The following is a 20367-nucleotide window of genomic DNA, read 5'->3' as shown; positions in this document are numbered from 1 at the left end:
AGGTTCGCATTGGATTCGGACAGTCGGTAAAGAAACAATGGAGCCACCAACTGGTGGGCCATAGTCTTTAATTCTAGCTTGCACCCAGTGGGCAAGTAAAAACACACACTGGGCTCCAAAACCCACTCTCACATTCAGTGCTCACAAAGCCACTGACTGATCCGAGTTTCCTAGAATCAAAGGTTTCTAGCTCACCAGCCTTATTCTCCTCAGTTCCCCATCTCCTTCCTTATCCCAGATACAAACTCTGCACAAACTGGCATATCACTCAGCACTCCGCCATCTTGGCTGCTTCTCCTGGCCACATGGCCTCTTTCTGCTCTCTGCTCTGCTCCCTCTGCTCTCTCATGCTAATCATCCCAGGAACCAAGAGAGCCCAAGGTCCCGTTCTACCCCTATTTTATAGTGTAGAAATCCAAACCCTTAATCCAATATACAAAATAGGGAAGTCTCTAATACAAAGTCACTCCTCTGAGGCATGATGGGATTGTACCACCCCACATCAAAAAGGGTGGGAAAGGCTTAATCCCAAAACCAAGCCCCAGGCTACAAGGATTCTGCCTGCCCACTGCCTGCCCCCAACACACATTAATATCACCTGGGCAACGGCCTCCACGTGGGCAGTGGCGCCATCTTTAACAAAGTGAGCGTAAGGCCAAAAGCCACGGCCACCATCACAGCAGCCTGGCCCATGCAGGTTCGCATTGGATTCGGACAGTCGGTAAAGAAACAACGGAGCCAAGAACTGATGGGCTGTCATCTTTAATTCTAGCTTGCACCTGGCAGGCAAGTAAAAACACGCACACTGGGCTCCAAAACCCAGTCACATTCAGTGCTCACAAAGCCACTGACTAATCTGAGTTTCCTAGAATCAAAGGTTTCTAGCTCACCAGCCTTATTCTCCTCAGTTCCCCATCTCTTTCCTTATCCCAGATACAAACTCTACACAAACTGGCATCTCACCCAGCACTCTGCCATCTTGGCTGCTTTTCCTGGCCTCCTCCATGTGGCCTCCTTCCGCTGCTGGCTCTACTCTCTCTGCTCTCTCATGCTAATCTCAGGAACCAAGAGCACAAGCTCCTGTTCTGTCTCCATTTTATAGTGTAGAAATCCAAACCTTTAATCCAATATACAAAATAGGGAAGTCTCTAATACAAAGTCACTTCTCTGAGGCATGATTGGATTGTACCGCCCTACATCAAAAAGGGTGGGAAAGGTTTAATCCCAAAACCAAGCCCCAGGCTACAACAATCCTGCCTGCTCAGAGACACACATTAATATCACCTGGGTAACGCCATCTTTAACAAAGTGAGCATAATACATTTTATCTGCCCAACAATCCACCCCTATGCTCACTTTACTACCCACAATTTACATCACCAGCATTCCTGTGCAAGGAAATTAGAACATTACACAGATTAAACAGCAAAAATCATACAGTTTCAACAATTACAAAGGTACATTTCACCAGTCTCTCAGCACTTAGCCCAAAGCGCAAAATGTCCTCGGCCTTCTTTCTAGCCACGGGAAAAGCTTCCCGGGACAGGGGAGTGCTTCCAGCAAAGCCACCCCTCACCCCCATCAGGGTATTTCACATTGTCCAAAATCCGTAATCCGTAAATCCATCCAACAAAGGAGCCAATGCCCACTCCGGTCGTAGTCCAGGAAATCAGTCCGTGCACATGGGGCATCAGCCACCCCCCTCATCCCTGCCATCCTGGCAGGTCTTACACTGTCCCAAAGAGGGCCACATGGCAATGGAAGTCAACATTTCCATCTCTGCTCCGGAAAGCATGTCCAGCCCTATGTCCCAAAATCGCAGACCTACCGGGGCCACAGTAGGTGCTCCTTCCAGCTGGGCTTCCATCTTCTGGAGACTGTAGATCGCAACTCCAACCTGGTTCTCCTCAACCTCCAAAGAGGAACTGGAAACATCAGCTCCCACTGCCAGGCTCGAGCCCCGGGCTGCCGCAGCCTTCTGCTCTGCAGACCTTGCAGCTCCAGCCTCATCTCTGGCCTCAGCCCCGGCCTCCCGCTGCTGCTGGCTCTCTGCAACATCCAGGGCAAGCTGCAACTCATGAATCTCTGAATCCTCCTCCAGCGTTTGCTCCATTTCCAGGTGAATCTCGCAAACCTAGTCGGCCTCCTCCTCCAGCACTTCCTCCAGCTCCAGGGTCAGCATCGGTTTCTCCTGCATTTGCTCCAGCTCCTTCCACTGCTCGGTTTGCAGGTCCCGGGCAGCCTCTTCCACAGAGCTCTCAGTTTCCTCACGCTTGGCTGTAAAAGTCAGCCAGCCTACAATCCCCAAAAGGACAGCCATGGGGAACCCTAACACTAGCCAGTCCTCTGCTCCACCACTCAAAGGCTCCTTGCCGATCTGTATCGAATCCTGCCAACTACGCCAAATGTAAGGCCAGAAGCCAGGGTCAGGGCCACCATCAGAGCAGCCTGGCCCATGCAGGTTCGCATTGGATTCGGACAGTCGGTAAAGAAACAACGGAGCCAAGAACTGATGGGCTGTCATCTTTAATTCTAGCTTGCACCCAGCAGGCAAGTAAAAACACACACTGGGCTCCAAAACCCACTCACATTCAGCGCTCACAAAGCCACTGACTGATCCGAGTTTCCTAGAATCAAAGGTTCCTAGCTCACCAGCCTTATTCTCCTCAGTTCCCCATCTCTTTCCTTATCCCAGATACAAATTACACAAACTGGCATTTCACTCAGCACTCTGCCATCTTGGCTGCTTTTCCTGGCCTCCTCCATGTGGCCTCCTTCCGCTGCTGGCTCTACTCTCTCTGCTCTCTCATGCTAATCTCAGGAACCAAGAGCACAAGCTCCTGTTCTGCCTCCATTTTATAGTGTAGAAATCCAAACCTTTAATCCAATATACAAAACAGGGAAATCTCTAATACAAAGTCACTTCTCTGAGGCATGATTGGATTGTACCACCCTACATCAAAAAGGGTGGGAAAGGCTTAATCCCAAAACCAAGCCCCAGGCTACAACAATCCTGCCTGCCCAGAGACACACATTAATATCACCTGGGTAACGCCATCTTTAACAAAGTGAGCATAATACATTTTATCTGCCCAACAGTGAGCATAATACATTTTATCTGCTGTAAGGCCAGGAGCCACCATCGTGGCCATTCACATGCAGGTTCCCATTGGATTCGGGCAGACGATAAAGAAATGGCGGAGTCAGAGGATGGGGGGCCATCCTATTTATTGGTGTCTCACCAAGACAGGCAAACCACAAAAGAAGACAAGGGAAAAGCAGAAAACCAGCTCTTCCCATGAAGGGCAAGGGATCAGGGAAGCCCCTGCAATTGTGATAGAGGAACTGTGTGTCCAAGCTCCTGGTCTGTCCCACTTTATAGTGTAGAAAACCAAAATCCCTTAATCCAATATACAAACAAGGAAGTCTCTGATACAAAGTCACTTATCCAAGGCATAATTGGATTCCTCATGAGAGTGCACCACTCAGATCATACAATCTGTCAAGGGTGTGGGGAAAAGCTTAGTCCCAAAACCAAACCTTAGGCTACAACGACCTGGCCTGCTTATAGCCTGTCCCCCACACCCAATATAAGTTACAAGTGAGCAAACATATATATCATATTTACAAACTTATTTGACCAACATTCCACCCCTTTTGCTCGCTTTACAATCTAAACCACAGGCATCTTCCATGATGGTCACTGTGCAAGGAGTAGGATACATTGCATAAACAGAAATAGTACCAACTATAGCAATAGGATTAACAGATCAAAACTATGGGCGAAATGAGAGAGCTGTCAGTGGCACCAAGAGAGGCAAATCTTTTCCCTCTGGCAGAATACAGGCCAGAGTTTTGTCTGCAGATAGCACCGTAGCTGGCACCAGAGGCTGCCCTGAGCGGGCATACCAAACCTTATTGGCCAAGACACCAGCATCTGCTGGTTCTATGTGTAGTAAAATAGGGGAACTCATTATTGGCCATAAAGAAATTACAAAGGTGCCCTTCAAAATGCTGTCCCCTTGAGCACTCAAGGGATAATACACTTCTACCTTAGGTGGCCAGGTGCTGGTTGCCCAAGGAGTTAACTGGAGGTCCACCTCTAACCCCTTTCCCCATGGTGCCAACAAGGCCACCCATCTCAGATGGGGGGCCTGTACAGTCCAGGGCCAAGTCCATTGAAGCCGTTGTCCTTTAAGAAGGGCTGTTGGAGCAGGCAAGAGCACGTTGCCCTGCTGTCCGAAACCTGGCTTGAGTAAAATGTCCTTGGTGCATATCTGCAACTGAATAGGGGCAGCTGTCCGATGCAGGAGGGCCTCTACTGGAGCTGGGCTTCCCCGTCGAGGTCGCTCATTCAAAATCCGAAGTACTGTCCATAAGCGGCGTGTCCATCCAGTAAGAGAGCCGGTGTCCCCCTCCTGTCGCAGTCCCTGTTTTAAGAGTCCATTATAACGCTCAATGATACCAGCAGCCTGGGGGTGGTAGGGAACATGGTACTTCCAGTCCACCCCCAGCTTTTGAGCCCATTGCCTCACCGTTGAACCAGTGAAGTGGGTACCATTGTCACTTTCAAGGACCAGCAGTCGCCCGTATGCAGCACTCAGGCAGTCCAGAGCCTGTATGACTGCCCTCTGGTCAGGGTTACGAGCGGGGTAAGCAGCAAGCAGCCCAGTGGCAGTATCTACACAAGTGACTGCATACTGGTACCCTTCTGATTTTGGTAAGGGTCCAATGATGTCTATCTGCCATCGTGTCAGTGGGACATGACCCCTCTGGATCTGTCCAGGTGACACCAGTGGTCTCCGAGGGTGTTCCTTGGAACATACTGCACATTGCTCACAGGCTGCAAGTACCTCTGCATAGGACACAGGCAAGTTCCAAGCCTTAACCGTAGCCCACATAGTTTTCTGTCCTGCATGGAGCAGGCACCGGTGGAGCCACTGTGCCACATCACCTGCAGGTGCAGTCTCCAACCATCGCACCCTTGCCAACGTATCTGCCTCATCATTCCCAGGATGGGCTAGAGGGGCATGCCCTGTGACATGATATACTGTCACCTGCTTCTGGTGTCCTATTTCCCATAAGTCCTGCCACATGGCCTGACCCCATAATGGAGGGTGCATTACCATCCACTGGTTAATGTGCCAAGTAGCAATCTAAAGGGTCAGTCCATGATAGACAGCCCAACTGTCAGTACAGATCACCAGAGGTGAAGGTTCATTATGGGCAACTAGCCAAACAGCTCTTAATTCTGCCCATTGGCTGCTTTGGCCTGTACCCGTGTCCATCCAAATAGTCTCAGTGGCCAGATGGAAGGCGATAGCCGTCCATTTGGCAGGTTGGCCCCTGCTGGAACCATCAGTATACCAGGCATCTTCGGGGATGGGCACCCGCCCCTCCTGGTAGGGACTGACCTCAGGTTCTGCCTCCTGAGCCCCAGTTGCACCTGACTCTAAGGTCGCATAGGTGACTGGACCCAAGACTTCCTGCAGTTCTGCCCTCAATGGGCTGGTGCTAAGAGCACAGCGTTGTTGCAGATAGGCACCCCACTTGGCCAGGGTAGACATTTGGGCCATACCACTACGTGGTTTAGTTGCCCAATCTCTCACCCATCCAGCTATAGGTTATGTTGTTTTGACTGTAACTGGTGTTGTGGTTGTAATACTCTCAGTTGCCAGGAGGGCAGCATACACAGCTGCCAGCTGCTTCTCTACTAATGAGTAACGAACTTCAGCACCTTTCCACAATTGGGACCAAAATCCAATAGGTTGCCGTAGGCGCTCTGTCCGCTGCCACAAGCCCCATCCAAACCCCTCCGAGGTTACATGAACATCCAGCTCACAGGGCCTGGCAGGATCAAACACATTCAAGGCCTGTGCCACCTTGACAGCTCTCTTAGCAGCTGCAAATGAACCTTGCGCCTGCTCAGACCAATCCCAGCGAACCCCCATTCGAATAAGGTTGTACAAGGGGCGTAGTGACTGAGCCAAATGCGGTATAAATGCTCGCCAATACCCCAACAAACCTAAGAATTCCTGTAACTGTTTTACCGTAGTGGGCACGGGGTATGCTTGAATCTTATCTATAACTGCGTCAGGGATAACTTTTGTCTTACCCGACCAGACAACTCCCAAGAATTTAACGGATAACCCAGGTCCTTGTAATTTGTTCTCGTTAACTGCCCAGCCACATGCTTTCAAATGGGATAGCAGGGTAGGGACTGCTTGCTCCAATTCTGAAAGAGAATCACTAGTTAGCATAATATCATTAATATAATGGTACATGAGGACTACCTCTGGCTGTTTCCATTTAGCCAGGTCAGCAGCCACCAGCCCATGGCACAAGGTGGGGCTATACAAATAGCCCTGGGGTAACACTGTAAAGGTCCATTGTCTCCCTTCCCAACTGAAGGCAAATTGGTCTTGACTCTCTGTGGCTATATCAATAGAGAAAAAAGCATTGGCCAAGTCTGCCACAAAGTGGTATGTCCCCAACTCATGGCTTAGCCGATCCATCATGTTAGCTATCGAGGGAACAGCAGCGTGCAAAGGGGGAACAACTTTATTAAGTTCCCTGTAATCTACTGTCATTCTCCAGGTTCCATCTGCTTTGCGCACAGGCCATACTGGGGAGTTGTAAGGACTGTGTGCTGGCCGGATGATCCCCACCTTTTCTAGTTCAAGGATTGTCCCTGTGACTTCTTCATAACCACCTGGCAGGCGGTACTGCTTGGTGTTAGTCACACGCCGAGGGACGGGTAATTGCAAAGGGGAACATGATGCATGTCCCCACAATACTGCCTTCACAACCCTGATCCGCAGCCGGAACTCCCCAGCTGTAGTTTCCAACCACAGTCCTTGCAAGACATCTACCCCCAAAATATATTCAGGAATAGGAGATACATACACCTTATATGGCTTAGAGGCAGTCTCCCTATCCCCAATGGAATAGTTATTGGCTTCACTTGAACAGTTTGGCCCCCATAACTGTCAATGGCCACTGGTGTCCCAGCAAACCACTCTGGGTTTCCATAGAGAAGGGAACATTCTGCACCTGTATCCACCAAGGCCAACACCTGTTGTACATTGGAAGGGGACCAGTGGATAGCCAGTTCCACATGTGGCTCCGGTCCCCACCCATCCCCGTTAGACGGGTCCCTCGGCCTTTTTCCTATTCAAACTGGTACAGTGGGTCTTGGGAGTTCCCCTCTCCCTCGGCCGTCTCTATCATATAATCTTGTAACCGAGCTGTGCGCGCACCAAACGTTTTATTGGTAGCTGCTGGGGCCTTTCGTCTCAGTGGCTGGAACTTCTGTTCTGGTTTAAGCTGCCGCCAAAGCTCCAAAAGAATTTTATTAGACTGGCCATCCAATTTCCCCTTATCTGCTCCAGCCGCAATCAAGTCTACCCACATCTGTGTTCGGGTAACCTTTACAGGCCCGTTTCCCTTGTTAGTTGGGGGGGGAACATAGGCAGCAGCCCTCACTGCTTTATGATCCCGAGCGGCCTCCAGCTCTCCCAAATCTGCTACCATCTGTGTAACTGCATTGATGGGCTGCCCCACATAGGGGCCCAAGATAGCCACAAGTGACCCAAAAAGGGCTGACGGGGCGCTAGCAAGGACAAATTCCCTCATTTTGGCCGTAAACACTTCCTCGTCTGGCCCACGAGACCCAGGGTTGAAAACAGCATTCTTCATACCTAGTTCTCAAAGGACCTTTACTAACTCACTGTAGCACTGCCACCGACTCATTGCCCCCGGCAGTTCTCCAGCATTCTGCCAGACCATACGAATGGCAGCCATCACCCATTCTAATAGGGTATGGTCTCCTGGGTTGCCATGGCAGTTCTGAAGACGCTGCCTCAAGGAAGAGTGTGTGGTAATGGCGGCCAATTTCTCCATCTCTGTTCCGGAGAGCATGATGCCATCCACCCCTATATCCCATAATCGTAGTAACCAGGCTACCAGGGATTCAGTAGGTTTCTGCCTAAATTGTGCCCCCAACTCCATCAGCTCTGCCTGGGTATAGGGCCGGACCACAGAGTGTTCCATTACCTGGGCTGGAGGCTGTGGCTGCCCCTGAGGGACTCTTTGTTGCTGGGTTTTTACCTTCTTGGCAACAACTGGTTGGGCTCTCAGTGTGCGTATGGCAGCTTCAGCCTGAGCCTTCTCATCCTCAGAAGAGGAGTCGCAAGCGCCTGCTCCCGCTGACTCAAAGCCAATCCACTGGCACGGATGCTGTTGCTCCTTTGGTGACCGTTTAGGCTCCTGTGGCTGCTGGCTTTTGGCCAGAAGCTGAGACTCGAGCTCTTGAATCCGCAGTTGTTTCTCCAACAACTGCCCGTGCAAACGTTCAGCTTCCAGGGTAAACTGCAACTCGCGAACCCGTAATTCCTTCTCCAGTGCTCGCTCCAATTCCAGCCTTTTCTGCCATTCTATTTGCAATTCATACTGAAGCTTTTGACCTCGGGCAGTTTCCTCTTGAGTAAAAAACATGTAGCCCATGGCCCCTAAAAGGACAGCCATGGGGAGCCAGAGCAGCAACCAGTACTCTATCCCACCCATCAAGGGTGGTGGCTCCATACCAATCTCTGAATCCTGCCGGAAACTACGCCAGTTGTAAGGCCAGGAGCCACCATCGTGGCCATTCACATGCAGGTTCCCATTGGATTCGGGCAGATGATAAAGAAATGGCGGAGTCAGAGGACGGGGGGCCATCCTATTTATTGGTGTCTCACCAAGACAGGCAAACCACAAAAGAAGACAAGGGAAAAGCAGAAAACCAGCTCTTCCCATGAAGGGCAAGGGATCAGGGAAGCCCCTGCAATTGTGATAGCAGGAACTGTGTGTCCAAGCTCCTGGTCTGTCCCACTTTATAATGTAGAAAACCAAAATCCCTTAATCCAATATACAAACAAGGAAGTCCCCGATACAAAGTCACCCATCCAAGGCATAATTGGATTCCTCATGAGAGTGCACCACCCAGATCATACAATCAGTCAAGGGTGTGGGGAAAAGCTTAGTCCCAAAACCAAACCTTAGGCTACAACGACCTGGCCTGCTTATAGCCTGTCCCCCACACCCAATATAAGTCACAAGCGAGCAAACATATATATCATATTTACAAACTTATTTGACCAACAACTGCCCAACAGCGTTTCAACACCTTAGTTGTTCTTTGATTGCTTTCTCATATGTGCCTTGACTGCAGGCCTTCAGCAGACTGAGTAGCCCCTTGCTGGAGCCAGCAACCTTGGGTTCAAGCTGGTGGGCTTTTGCTCAAACCAGATGAGGCCGCGCTCAAGCTGGCAACCTCAGAGTCTTGAATCTGGGTTCTCTGCATCCCAGTCTGACGCTCTATCCACTGCGCCACTGCCTGGTCAGGCAGAACAAGTCTTATTTGCTGGAGATGTGAGGTGTGGCTGTTCCATTGTTGCTGCTTCACTGTCAGCAATTAAGCATTTGTGATATGGAAAAACCTAGTGCTGTTGTAAGGTACCAAAAAGCTGCAAAATTAATATTGATATTCTAGGAGGAAAAGGTCAGGCTTTCCTGTCCTTTCTTTGGAAAATGGAGGAGAAAGAATGTAGAAGTCTCCTGACTTACAAGGATAACTAGGGTCATTTGGTTTTTAAGTTCTCTGAAAGGATTAAGGTTATCTGAAGAACTCCCTTTCGCTTTCAATAAGAGGCAAAATTTACATACCACCCTACACTGATTTTAGCTCTCCCTCTCTTCCTGGAATCTGAGATTAACATGTACCTCTATGTAAAGGAGGAGAGATAGATACTAAAAGGATTTGTGAATGTCTTTGACTGTATTACCTTGAAAGTTTTTTTTTTTCTTTTTTTTTTTTGTATTTTTCTGAAGCTGGAAACGGGGAGAGACAGTCAGACAGACTCCCGCATGTGCCCGACCGGGATCCAACCGGCATGCCCACCAGGGGCTACGCTCTGTCCACCAGGGGGCAATGCTCTGCCCCTCCAGGGCGTCACTCTGCCGCGACCAGAGCCATTCTAGCGCCTGGGAAAGAGGCCAAGGAGCCATCCCCATCGCCCAGGCCATCTTTGCTCCAATGGAGCCTTGGCTGCGGGAGGGGAAGAGAGACAGAGAGGAAGGAGGGGGGGTGGAGAAGCAAATGGGCGCTTCTCCTATGTGCCCTGGCCGGGAATCGAACCCGGGTCCCCCGCATGCCAGGCCGACGCTCTACCGCTGAACCAACCGGCCAGGGCTACCTTGAAAGTTTTAACATTCTTTGTAAATCCCCTAGACCAGTGGTAGTCAACCTGGTCCCTACCACCCACTAGTAGGCGTTCCAGCTTTCATGGTGGGCGGTAGTGGAGCAACCAAAGTATAAATAAAAAGATAGATTTAACTATAGTAAGTTGTTTTATAAAGATTTATTCTGCCAAACTTAGTGAAAATCCAACATGAAGTACTTGGTAAGTAATTATTATTATTACTTTAATTTTCTTTAACTCTGCTTTATAAATTTTATAAAGTAAAGTTACTTTCCTACTTTATAAATCACCATTACTGTGGAACCGGTGTGTGGTTAGAAACTTTTACTACTAACAGAGATACAAAAGTGGGCAGTAGGTATAAAAAGGTTGACTACCCCTGCCCTAGACACATGTTATATATAATCTTGTTAATGATTGTGTCGTACTGTCATGCCCCCCAAACTGTGTGTAGTGCAAGGGTATATAACCAGCCTCTGAAATATACTTGGCACACATGACTTGGGTCTGTTGCCCTGTGTCAGCCATATGCGGCTGGCATATTTAATAAATCTCCTTTAATAAAACCCTTCAAAATTTATCTGAACTTGGTGTCTCTACATAAACCCGATGAAGTGAGCTACAGTGCCTTTCAGAATCTGGGGTACAGTACTTGACAACAGTATCTCTTTTAAAAGAAGCGGAAAAGAAAGAAAAAGGCTTACCATCTTTTCTCTATCCTCCCAACCTTTAACTCATGTTTTTATTTTGGAAATACCCTTTTAAGGCCCTCAGTTTTCTTAAGCCTGTTAACAGGTAGGCCAAGCCTTTGGGAAGTGTAGTTTTGAAAAAGAGATTACCCTTTATTTTGCTAAAGTTTTAGAATTTGCATGGTGATATCCTTCCTGGTGAGACCTCAAAGTGGCCAGGAGTGGGATTTCGTAGTCTCAGGCAGAGTGTCACGTGACCTGCGTTTCCACATGGGTCTTCTAGTGGGGTGTGTGTATGCTCAAAGCCACAGAAGGAGGAGAAAAGGCACCTCTCCCTATGTAATTTCAGTGTAAACCCTCCAGGAAGAGGGTGGGGTAAGAGGGAGGGAGTGAGAACGCAGAAGCTTGGGGCGTGGTGGGTGGGCAGAGTGGGCATTCAGCTGAAGGGTCAGCAGTTCTAGCAGAGCTGTGGAGAGAATCTGGATGTCTCAGCTGGTTTTTTGTTTTGTTTTGTGGGATGGTTTTGTTTTGCCTGAATAACGAAGGTTGAATAATACATCACTGAGCAGTGTGTGAGATGGAATGACGGAAGCCGTTCTAGGAAGGGAAAGTGCTTCAGTGCATTTTAACTCTTCTAACTCCAAGTCCAGGTTTCATGATGGGCCCTCTGCGTCTGGCCACAGCTCTTGGCTCATTTTGCTAAGACTTGACCTATGAATGGGTCAGGTCACCTCCTCGCTATTTCTAGGCCACAGAATACAGTCTTACCTCCAGCCAGTCTATACTTGTCATCTTTGGGGAGTACGTGGATGGAAGCTCTGGGTAAAGCAGCTTCATGAACCAACAGGAAAGACAGCTTCGAGGGCATCGCTTTTTAGACTATAACACCACATGGAAAGAGCATTTGCTAAGTGTTAAGAAAGTTAATTTTACTGTATTTCCCCATGTATAAGACATACCCTTTCCCGAAAAATTTGGGGTCTAAAACCTAGGTGCATCTTATACAGTGGTTGTAGATTTTTTTACTTGCATTTCCCACTTGAGGAGTTGTATGAATTTTATGATGAATAAAACTTCAGTTCAATAGCTTTATGTAATACATTTTTTTTTCTTCAAATTTCGGGCCCCAAAATTAAGATGCGTCTTATACATGAGTGTCTTATACATGGGGAAATACGGTAATCCTAACCATGCCCCCAACTAGCTATGGGACCTTGTTAGTCAAGTCATTTTATATCTTGGAAACCCAGAGATAATGATACCTACTACAAATCCACTATGTCTACTATAAATCTACTATAAACGTCCAGAATTTTGTGTCAAATGAGATCATGAAGAAGAGAGTTTTGAAGATTTCAAGGCTGTACTGCCAATATGGTAGCCACAAGCCACATATGGCTATTTGAATTTAATTAAAATGAAACGAAAGGAAAAATTTAGCCCCCCAGTCACACTAGTCACATTTTAAGTGCTTAATAGCCACATGTGTCTTGTGGGCACCATATTAAACAACAAAGATATAGAACATTTGCATCATCACAGAGAGTTTTGTTAGACAGCTCTGCCCTGAAGTGCTATCTAGAGGGTGATATCAAGGACATAATGGATGTCAGATTTTAGGGGTGAGAAAACTGTTATAGTTAAGGATTCTTGGGAAAGAAACAAGACCCACTCAAATTAACTGAAGTAAAACAAGGAATTTATTTGATTAATTCACAAAAAACTTATGAATTCCAAGGGCTGGAATCATAGTGAGGCTTTAAAAGGAATTGGAACCAGTTCTGAAGGTTATCAGGAACTACATAAGTTACTCTTTCCATTCCTGTCTCTTTCTTTTTCTCTTGTCTTCTCCCTGTGGCCATTTGTGTTCTTGCCTGTTTCTCTGTATGTTAGTATCTCCTTCCATCTCCACTTCCTCTTTTCCCTCCACTTCCACTTCTTCTTCCCTCATCCCTCCTCTCTCTGAAGACCAGCTTTCTCAACTGCACAACATATGGTCCGAATAGAGCTCAACTTGATCTAGTTTTCATCACTTCTCAGGGATAATGCAGAACAAAGGCTAGGTCCTGATTCTAAATTCCCAGGAGAAATATTCTTATTAGACAGCTCGCTGTAATAGCCACAGTCAGCTGTGTCCAGGAGAATGGGAGTAGTGGCCGCATGCTAACTCAGTGGGACAGTGGGGGTGGGGTGGGTAGATGGTCTCCAAAGGAGCATCTGTGGGATGGGGATGAGTCATTGACTACCATTCTCATCCTTAACACCTTGGAGAGGTCCACTGAGCCTATGATCATGAAGAAAAGGGGTATGATGCCTTTTTTATTATTTGGTTATTTGCATAGTTTAAATCACCAATACAGATTCCCAGGGGTTTGGCTTAACCTTCACACATACATACCTGGATAGAAGTTAGCACAGACAAAGGCAAGGTGGAAATCTGGTCTAAACCTTTGCCATTTCTTAAATGCAAACTAGGCACTTATGAGACTCTTTTCTCTCCTGCCTATAGGAAGAAACATGAGGTTCCTCTGGAAATCACTCAAGAGGAAGACAGAAGGGGCCATTTAAAATAGAATCGAAGCTGCAAGCTGCAAGACTGGGGCCAGAGGGCTGGCAGTGGAAAACTTTGTTGGGTTGTGATCTCTCACTGAAAAGTTCCAGGTGCTTTTTTGCTTCCTGCAAAACAAAGGAAGAAGAGGAGACGACCATGTCTATAGCTCTGAAGCAAGTGTTCAACAAGGACAAGACCTTCCGGCCCAAGAGGAAATTTGAACCTGGCACACAGAGGTTTGAGCTCCACAAACGGGCCCAGGCATCCCTCAACTCGGGCGTGGACCTGAAGGCAGCCGTGCAACTGCCCAGCGGGGAGGACCAGAATGACTGGGTGGCAGTGCACGTGGTCGACTTCTTCAATCGGATCAACCTCATCTATGGCACCATCTGCGAGTTCTGCACCGAGCGTACCTGCCCAGTGATGTCAGGGGGGCCCAAATATGAGTATCGGTGGCAGGATGACCTCAAGTACAAGAAGCCGACAGCACTGCCTGCCCCCCAGTACATGAATCTTCTTATGGATTGGATCGAGGTCCAGATCAACAATGAGGACATATTTCCAACATGTGTGGGTAAGTCCATGACCAGCTTCTTGATGATCCTGTCATGTCCCACCCAAGCTCAGAAAGTTTACAGGGGCTTCTTCTACTACTGCCTTAGAGTGCTGGATATCACACATTATCAATGAATGTTGCCCCAAATTCCATCTCTCACATACCTGAAGTGTCTTTTTCCATATATAAGAACCTGATTGAAATTTTGAAAAATATCATTTGTGGATCACTTGCAATAATTTCATGGACCCCAGTCATGAAATTACACATGCCACATGCCAGGGAACACTGACTTGGTGACATGCTAGGTTTGATCTTGCTGGCTCCCTTAGGACTACACTTCAAACCCACCCCATCATTCTGGAAATGTTCTTATTATTTAACTAGTTAAATAATTAAAGTGACATTATCTCAGGAGCAGTTACTGGTATGCATCTCTCAAGTTAAGAAATCCCAGTGCGCCTGACCTGGGGTGGCGCGGTGGATAAAGCGTCGACCTGGAAATGCTGAGGTCGCCGGTTCGAAACCCTGGGCTTGCCTGGTCAAGGCACATATGGGAGTTGATGCTTTCCAGCTCCTCCCCGCTTCTCTCTCTCTGTCTTTCCCTCTCCTCTGTAAGATGAATAAATAAATAAAAAATTAAAAAAAAAAAAAACAAATCTCAGTGTGAGAATCCATGGATTTGTTTGGGGATCCACGAAACAAGGGGTTGGCATTCTGGGAGAATAAAGATCCTGCCATTCTGTCCTACCCTCTCTGATCACAGGTTATTAATTCCAGGCTGCACTGTTGACTCTGGACCCTTGTGTAGTGACCAGACCCACCAGGGCACTTGAAATGCAGATGCTTTTGTTCCCTTTGGGCTCTGAGTCATAAAACTTCAAAGGGAAGGGCCAAACTTTTTCTACCCCTTGTGTTTCTTTATGCTTCTTTCTGATCATTGGATTTTCCACGCACTGACAGGCTAAATTTAAAATTCCCTCTTTTTAGGTCCAGGCTCCTTACTTCCATTGTTGTATCTCCAGTGTTGAGTTAGCATGGTGCCCTAAAACTGTCCTAGGCATTCAGGAAATACTTGCAGAATGACTGAAAAAATACTTGTGCTGTTGGAAAGTATTATTAAAAGGCTCTGAGATGGTTGGGGTCTAAAAGAAGTATTTGAAACACATTGTTGAAATCACCTCTAGTTGGGATGTGTGTGTCCCCAAGTGGCATATGGAAAATTGAGGTGGGGCATATGGAAGTAATTAAGTTAATATCAGGAAAAAAAAGTGTATAAATTGATTAGGGCACTGAGTACATCTTGAAATATTCAGCACAGAAACCAATTTGCTCAGCATCATGGTGTTGCCTTGACCTGTCCGGTTCCCTCACCGTCTTTCTCCCTGTGCTCCCTTGTTAAGGAAGGAGGTGGGGGTGATGCAAGCCCAAAAGAGGAGGAAGAAGACAGGTTTCCAGCCCCCTTTCTCAGACATAGAAGAGGCACCTCCGAGGGGTGGGAGTCGCTTAGGTTCATGCCTTTTTGCACTTTCTTCGACTGTCAGAGGCTTCTTTTGTTGCTGAGAGGAATTTTTCTTTTCCAAAAGCATTAGAAGCCACTGCCAAATGCTCTGTGCAGAACACATGATAACAATAAAGATAAATAAATGTGGGCAAGGAGACCCCCTCTCTGTCCTTCCCCTTCAGGCCCCACCCCTTGATGCTTTGAAATCTGGGCACTTCTACGATCTCTGGCAGTTGTGGTCACTGTGTAGAGTCGGTGACAAGAAATAATCTCACAAGGCCATGGTGTGTTAGTGGAGAGGGAGGAAACTCCTGGGGTGGTGTTAGACTTTGCTTGGGGGAAATCAGTGGAGGCTGCCATGGCCCCCAGAGTAACTGATGTTGCCATCTTGCTCTAAACATTTCTTTAGCCATTGAATGGGTTTGGGAACCATACTCACCTGATCAGAATCCTTCCCAATTTATGCCCCATAGTACACCAGTGTTCTGAGAGATCTGAATTGATGTACCTTGATTTTTTTCCTCCATGGAAAAATTAGTTTGAGAAATGCTGAGTGAAATTGATTTCTTCACTGCAGGACTTTTAATATGCTAATATGCATTATAAATCTCCAAGAAAGGAATAATACTTTAGTACATGGTTTTTCCTAATTAGAACCTACTGGCTTTCTTTTTTTTTAATGGAATATCATTTTAGCATCCTTTGGGAAATGTGGATCGATATAAATTAGAGTTATCAAACTTTTCTTTGTATCAGAATTACTTGGGTCTTCTGTTAAAAATGTAAATTCCTTGGTCCTAACCCTTAACAACTAAAGTAGAATCTCATAGGAAGATGTAAGCATTTGAACTTTTAGTAAGAACCCATTGCTCTCTCATCTGTTAATGGTAACCACCCAGAATGCTTTTCATTCCCCAGAAAGAGTCTGTTTCTTACCTTTTGGTTTTTATACATGTTGTTCTCTTCTTCTGGAATCACCCTCTATCTTTTCTGTCTAGTGTAAGTCTATGCAGCCTGTACCATGTGTCTTTCACTCATTGAATGTAAGCCCCTTAAAGTTGTGGAATATGTCTTATTCATTTCACTACCCTAGCACTAAGTCCAGCTTTAGTGCCTTACAAGTTGCTGACTGAGTGGGTGAGTGGATGGATGGATGGATGGATGGATGGATGGAAGGAAAAATAATCTTTACAGAGTCCCAACATGTCTATGGTGCTGATGATCAAAGTGAAGTTAAACAAATGTCTCTGAATCCCTTTATTACCATCCTGGGTATTTTGTGCAACTTGCCTCCAAAAAGTTTAATTTTTTTTTTAGGTGAGAGGAGGGGAGATAGTGAGGCAGACTCCTGCATTCACCTCGACTGGGATTCACCTGGCAATCCCATCTGGGGCCAATACTCGAGTACCAAGCTATTTTTAGTGTTTAAGGTTGATGCACTTCAACAGTGCATCCTCAGTGCCCGGGAACATGCTCAAACCACTCAAGCCACTGGCTGTGGGAAGGGAAGAGAAAGTGAAGGGGAAGGGGGGGAGAAATAGATGGTCACTTCTCCTGTGTGTCCTGATCAGGATTCGAACCCAGGGTGTTTATATGATGGGCTCATGCTCTATCCCCTGAGCCACTGGCCAGGGCTCATTTTGTCTATTGAAATTTTTCAAGGTAAAATGGTAGAGGTTAGTATAAACCACCACCACCCACTGTCACCCTGGGGGTCTTCATCAGCACCCTGCTCACCCCTGTTATTTGCCATATTTTTGCTCTCTTTTGAAGTAACTTATCTTCAGGAGCCACTTTCTTTGTTAGAGTTCACTTTCTCTTCTTCCTCCCCCCTATTCCAGCCTACTTTTCTTCGTTTTGATCTTTGTGCTGCCATGAGTCATCATTATCATGAAAATGATCAAGACGTCTGTCAGGATAAAGTAGAAGAAGAATTCTCAGCAAACAGCAGACCCTGGGTGGATGAGAAATAGGGACTTCTGCTTAGCGTTACAGCTCTGAATCCAAGGCATATTTCTGTGTTCTTGCCTGGGAATTGGGAGGGATTCAAACTTCACCTCCTCCCCACTGTGATTCAAGGAAATAGAACCGGAAAATACTGACAGATGTGCAGCCTTCACCCTTAGTTAGGTATTAAAGAATATAAACAGCTGTTGATCAGTACCATTGAAACAAGGAGGAAAGAACAGCTTTCATCTGCCCCTAAGTTCCAGTTTAACTAGAATACCTGTGCTGTTCAGAAGTTGAGCTTTCTCAGTTGAGAGAATACCAAACAGATGTGGTTCCCTTGTGAACCATAGTCTCCTGCACTTTCCCTTGATCCTCTCCAGCTTCCTTTGTTAAAAAACCAACAGATGTCCTTGTTAAAGCTCCTAATACAGCAGTAACTTCAGAAGCATGAGCCATCTCCCCTTCGATTGTATCTGTATACATTTTTAGAGATAATGACAACAACAACAACAAAATTGGAAGCCTAGGAAACCACAACCTTTCTCTTCCTATGGCCCAATTACAGTAATTTTTACTTTCTAGCCCTCAGCTTCCCTGTTTTTCTATTATATAATAGGATTGAATATCTTAGGTCTGACACTCAGAAAAAAAATGAATAGAAAACTTAGAGCTCCTTCAACTTATGTTTTTAAAAAGTCTTTGAACAGGAGGAATAAGAACATTTAATAAATGATTACATGATCTCACCTACTTCTGTGGTTTTAGAATAAATGAGTGTCAGAGAAGGAAAGATCAGGGATGGGGGGGAAGCGAGGGAGGGCGCGCATGCTTACTGAGCCTGCTAAGTGCCAAGCCCTATTCGTCATTCTTAATTCTCCCAGTAACTCAATGAATTAAATATCTCAGTTTATCAGTGAGGAAGCTGACATGTAAACAAGCTCAGGGGCTTTCCAGTTGTACAGTAATAAGTACTTTAGAGGTCAGCATTTCTGCTCAAGTGGGTCCGGCCAACAATCTACACACTGCTCTCCCACTACCATTCACAGCACATGTCATTATTTTGTCTATTTTCTTTCATATAACGAAAGAGTTCAGTGGTTTTAGGAGGTTGTCTAAGGGTCGATAAAATTTCAGAAAACATGTTTTTTGCTATAATTTTAAAATTTTAAAATTTTTGTTTGGTTATGTTTTTGTTTAAAAAAAATTACCTCTGGAATGCCCGAGGAGTTTCCTGGCACCATAACTGCTCCCACGTTGCACGCCAAGATTGAGCAGAGGATGACTTAGCCTCAAGAGAACACTTTGTGAGCTCATGACTACCTGTTACTGCCATTCAGTCATTACTTCAGTCAGTAAATGTCTGTGGAGCGCCTGCCTGGAAGCAGGCCCTGTTTTAAACACCAAGAGAGCACAGAGCACAGAGTTCATGTCCTTGAGCAGTTTCCCTGACGTCCAGAATATTTAGCTGCTCCACATCGCTCTACACGTTTTTCTAAAATGAATAGTTCATTCAGTGGTCAAGTGTATCACAGAAGGAGTGAGTCCCTTTGGCAACTTTTCTCATGAGACTACAAATGCATTTCATCCTCTCTCTAAAAACTGTGGCAGAAAACATGAGAATCTATAAAAATGTCCATGGGGTGAATTTTTTGGTCATGGGATATTGGAGAACTGAGGTTATAATTAGCCTTTAATTTTTAACTTATTTTCTATTATGTGTTTTCCTCACATTTAAAAAAAAGAGTTTGATATAAATTTCTATAACACTAGTAAGACAGTGTACACGAACAAGATACATTTACGGTGTGGTAGAACCAGCCCTAGACTAGTACACAGAGACTCGGGTACGGTCAAGGATCTGCCCCTGATGATGCTCTGTGATGTTGGTAAACACGTAACCCCGGAGCCAACATCTCTCTCTCTCTCTTAGTCGATTAAAGATGACAGTTCTGATCTCCAGGGGCTGTAGTAAGGATGAAACAAGGCACTGTGAGTAAAAGCCCCTGGCCCAGAACCATAAGCACCTAGGAGAGATGCTGTAAACAGACATGTTAGTCACCTTCCTCTGCATACATTTCCCCAAAACTATTAACCAGAATGCATGCAGACCATTGGACAATTTCTGAACCATAAAGCTGCAAAAACAAAATGTGTTGTGAAAGACTGAACAAGATGTTTTAACATTCTCCATCTTTGTTGCTGCATCACTCTGCGGTGGGGCTTATACCAAGTACTTCCAGCTTTCGTCACTCAAAGACCTGGGGAAATCTCACTGTTACCTTAGGAGCTAGACCGACTCCTGGGAAAAGTACCTAACTCTTTAGAGAGAAAGCCAAGGTGAGTCTACTTGTTTGGTTTTCAGAAGACTGAATATTAAACCTAACCTGCCCATATCCAGTGTCTAACCAGCAGTTTAGCTGTAGAAGTGGGGTGATAACCTACCAGTCACCTCTTGGACAAGCCACTCATTAAAATCAGTGTTGGGCAAGGTTAGCTGGATTTTATCTCTCAAGGGGATGGGAACGTTTTCTTGGCACCAGGAATGGAGCCCCTGACACAGCCCTCGTAAAACAATGTTGTAAAGGTGGGTAACGTGGTTTCTTTTTCACAGATGGAAAAGCGTGAGTACCTGCCCAGGGTCACACAGGCAGAGCTAAGATCTGACCTGAAGCCCCCCGGCCCTCCAACTTGTGCTCTCCACTCCTCCAGCATCTCAGACTGTGCTGGTTCTGCCCAGAATCAATAGCACTCTTGACCCTTGATTTACCCCTGCCAGTTGTCTCCAACATTAATCTTCTCTAAGCAATGTCCTCAGACAAACCCAGCAAGGGCCTGGAAAACAGGCCCTGCATCTGAGGCAAACTGTACTGGGTTCT

General features: G+C 46.4%; 1 protein-coding gene across 5 annotated transcripts in view; it reads left to right on the top strand.

Annotated features, from left to right (window-relative positions):
• MOB3B (MOB kinase activator 3B) overlaps nt 1-20367 on the top strand; it is a 221358-nt gene that overhangs the window by 84270 nt on the left and 116721 nt on the right. For all 5 annotated transcript variants that reach the window (XM_066368297.1, XM_066368293.1, XM_066368295.1 and 2 more), the window contains one exon: nt 13440-14055. In XM_066368297.1, coding sequence (XP_066224394.1) covers nt 13638-14055 — 418 coding nt within the window. In that variant the 5' untranslated portion in view covers nt 13440-13637. The remainder of the gene's footprint in view (nt 1-13439; nt 14056-20367) is intronic.

Source organism: Saccopteryx leptura, chromosome 2 (genome assembly GCF_036850995.1).
Source record: "Saccopteryx leptura isolate mSacLep1 chromosome 2, mSacLep1_pri_phased_curated, whole genome shotgun sequence".
Lineage (NCBI taxonomy): Eukaryota > Metazoa > Chordata > Mammalia > Chiroptera > Emballonuridae > Saccopteryx > Saccopteryx leptura.
Note: the sequence above shows the minus strand (reverse complement) of the source record. Positions and strands in the feature narration are given on the sequence as shown.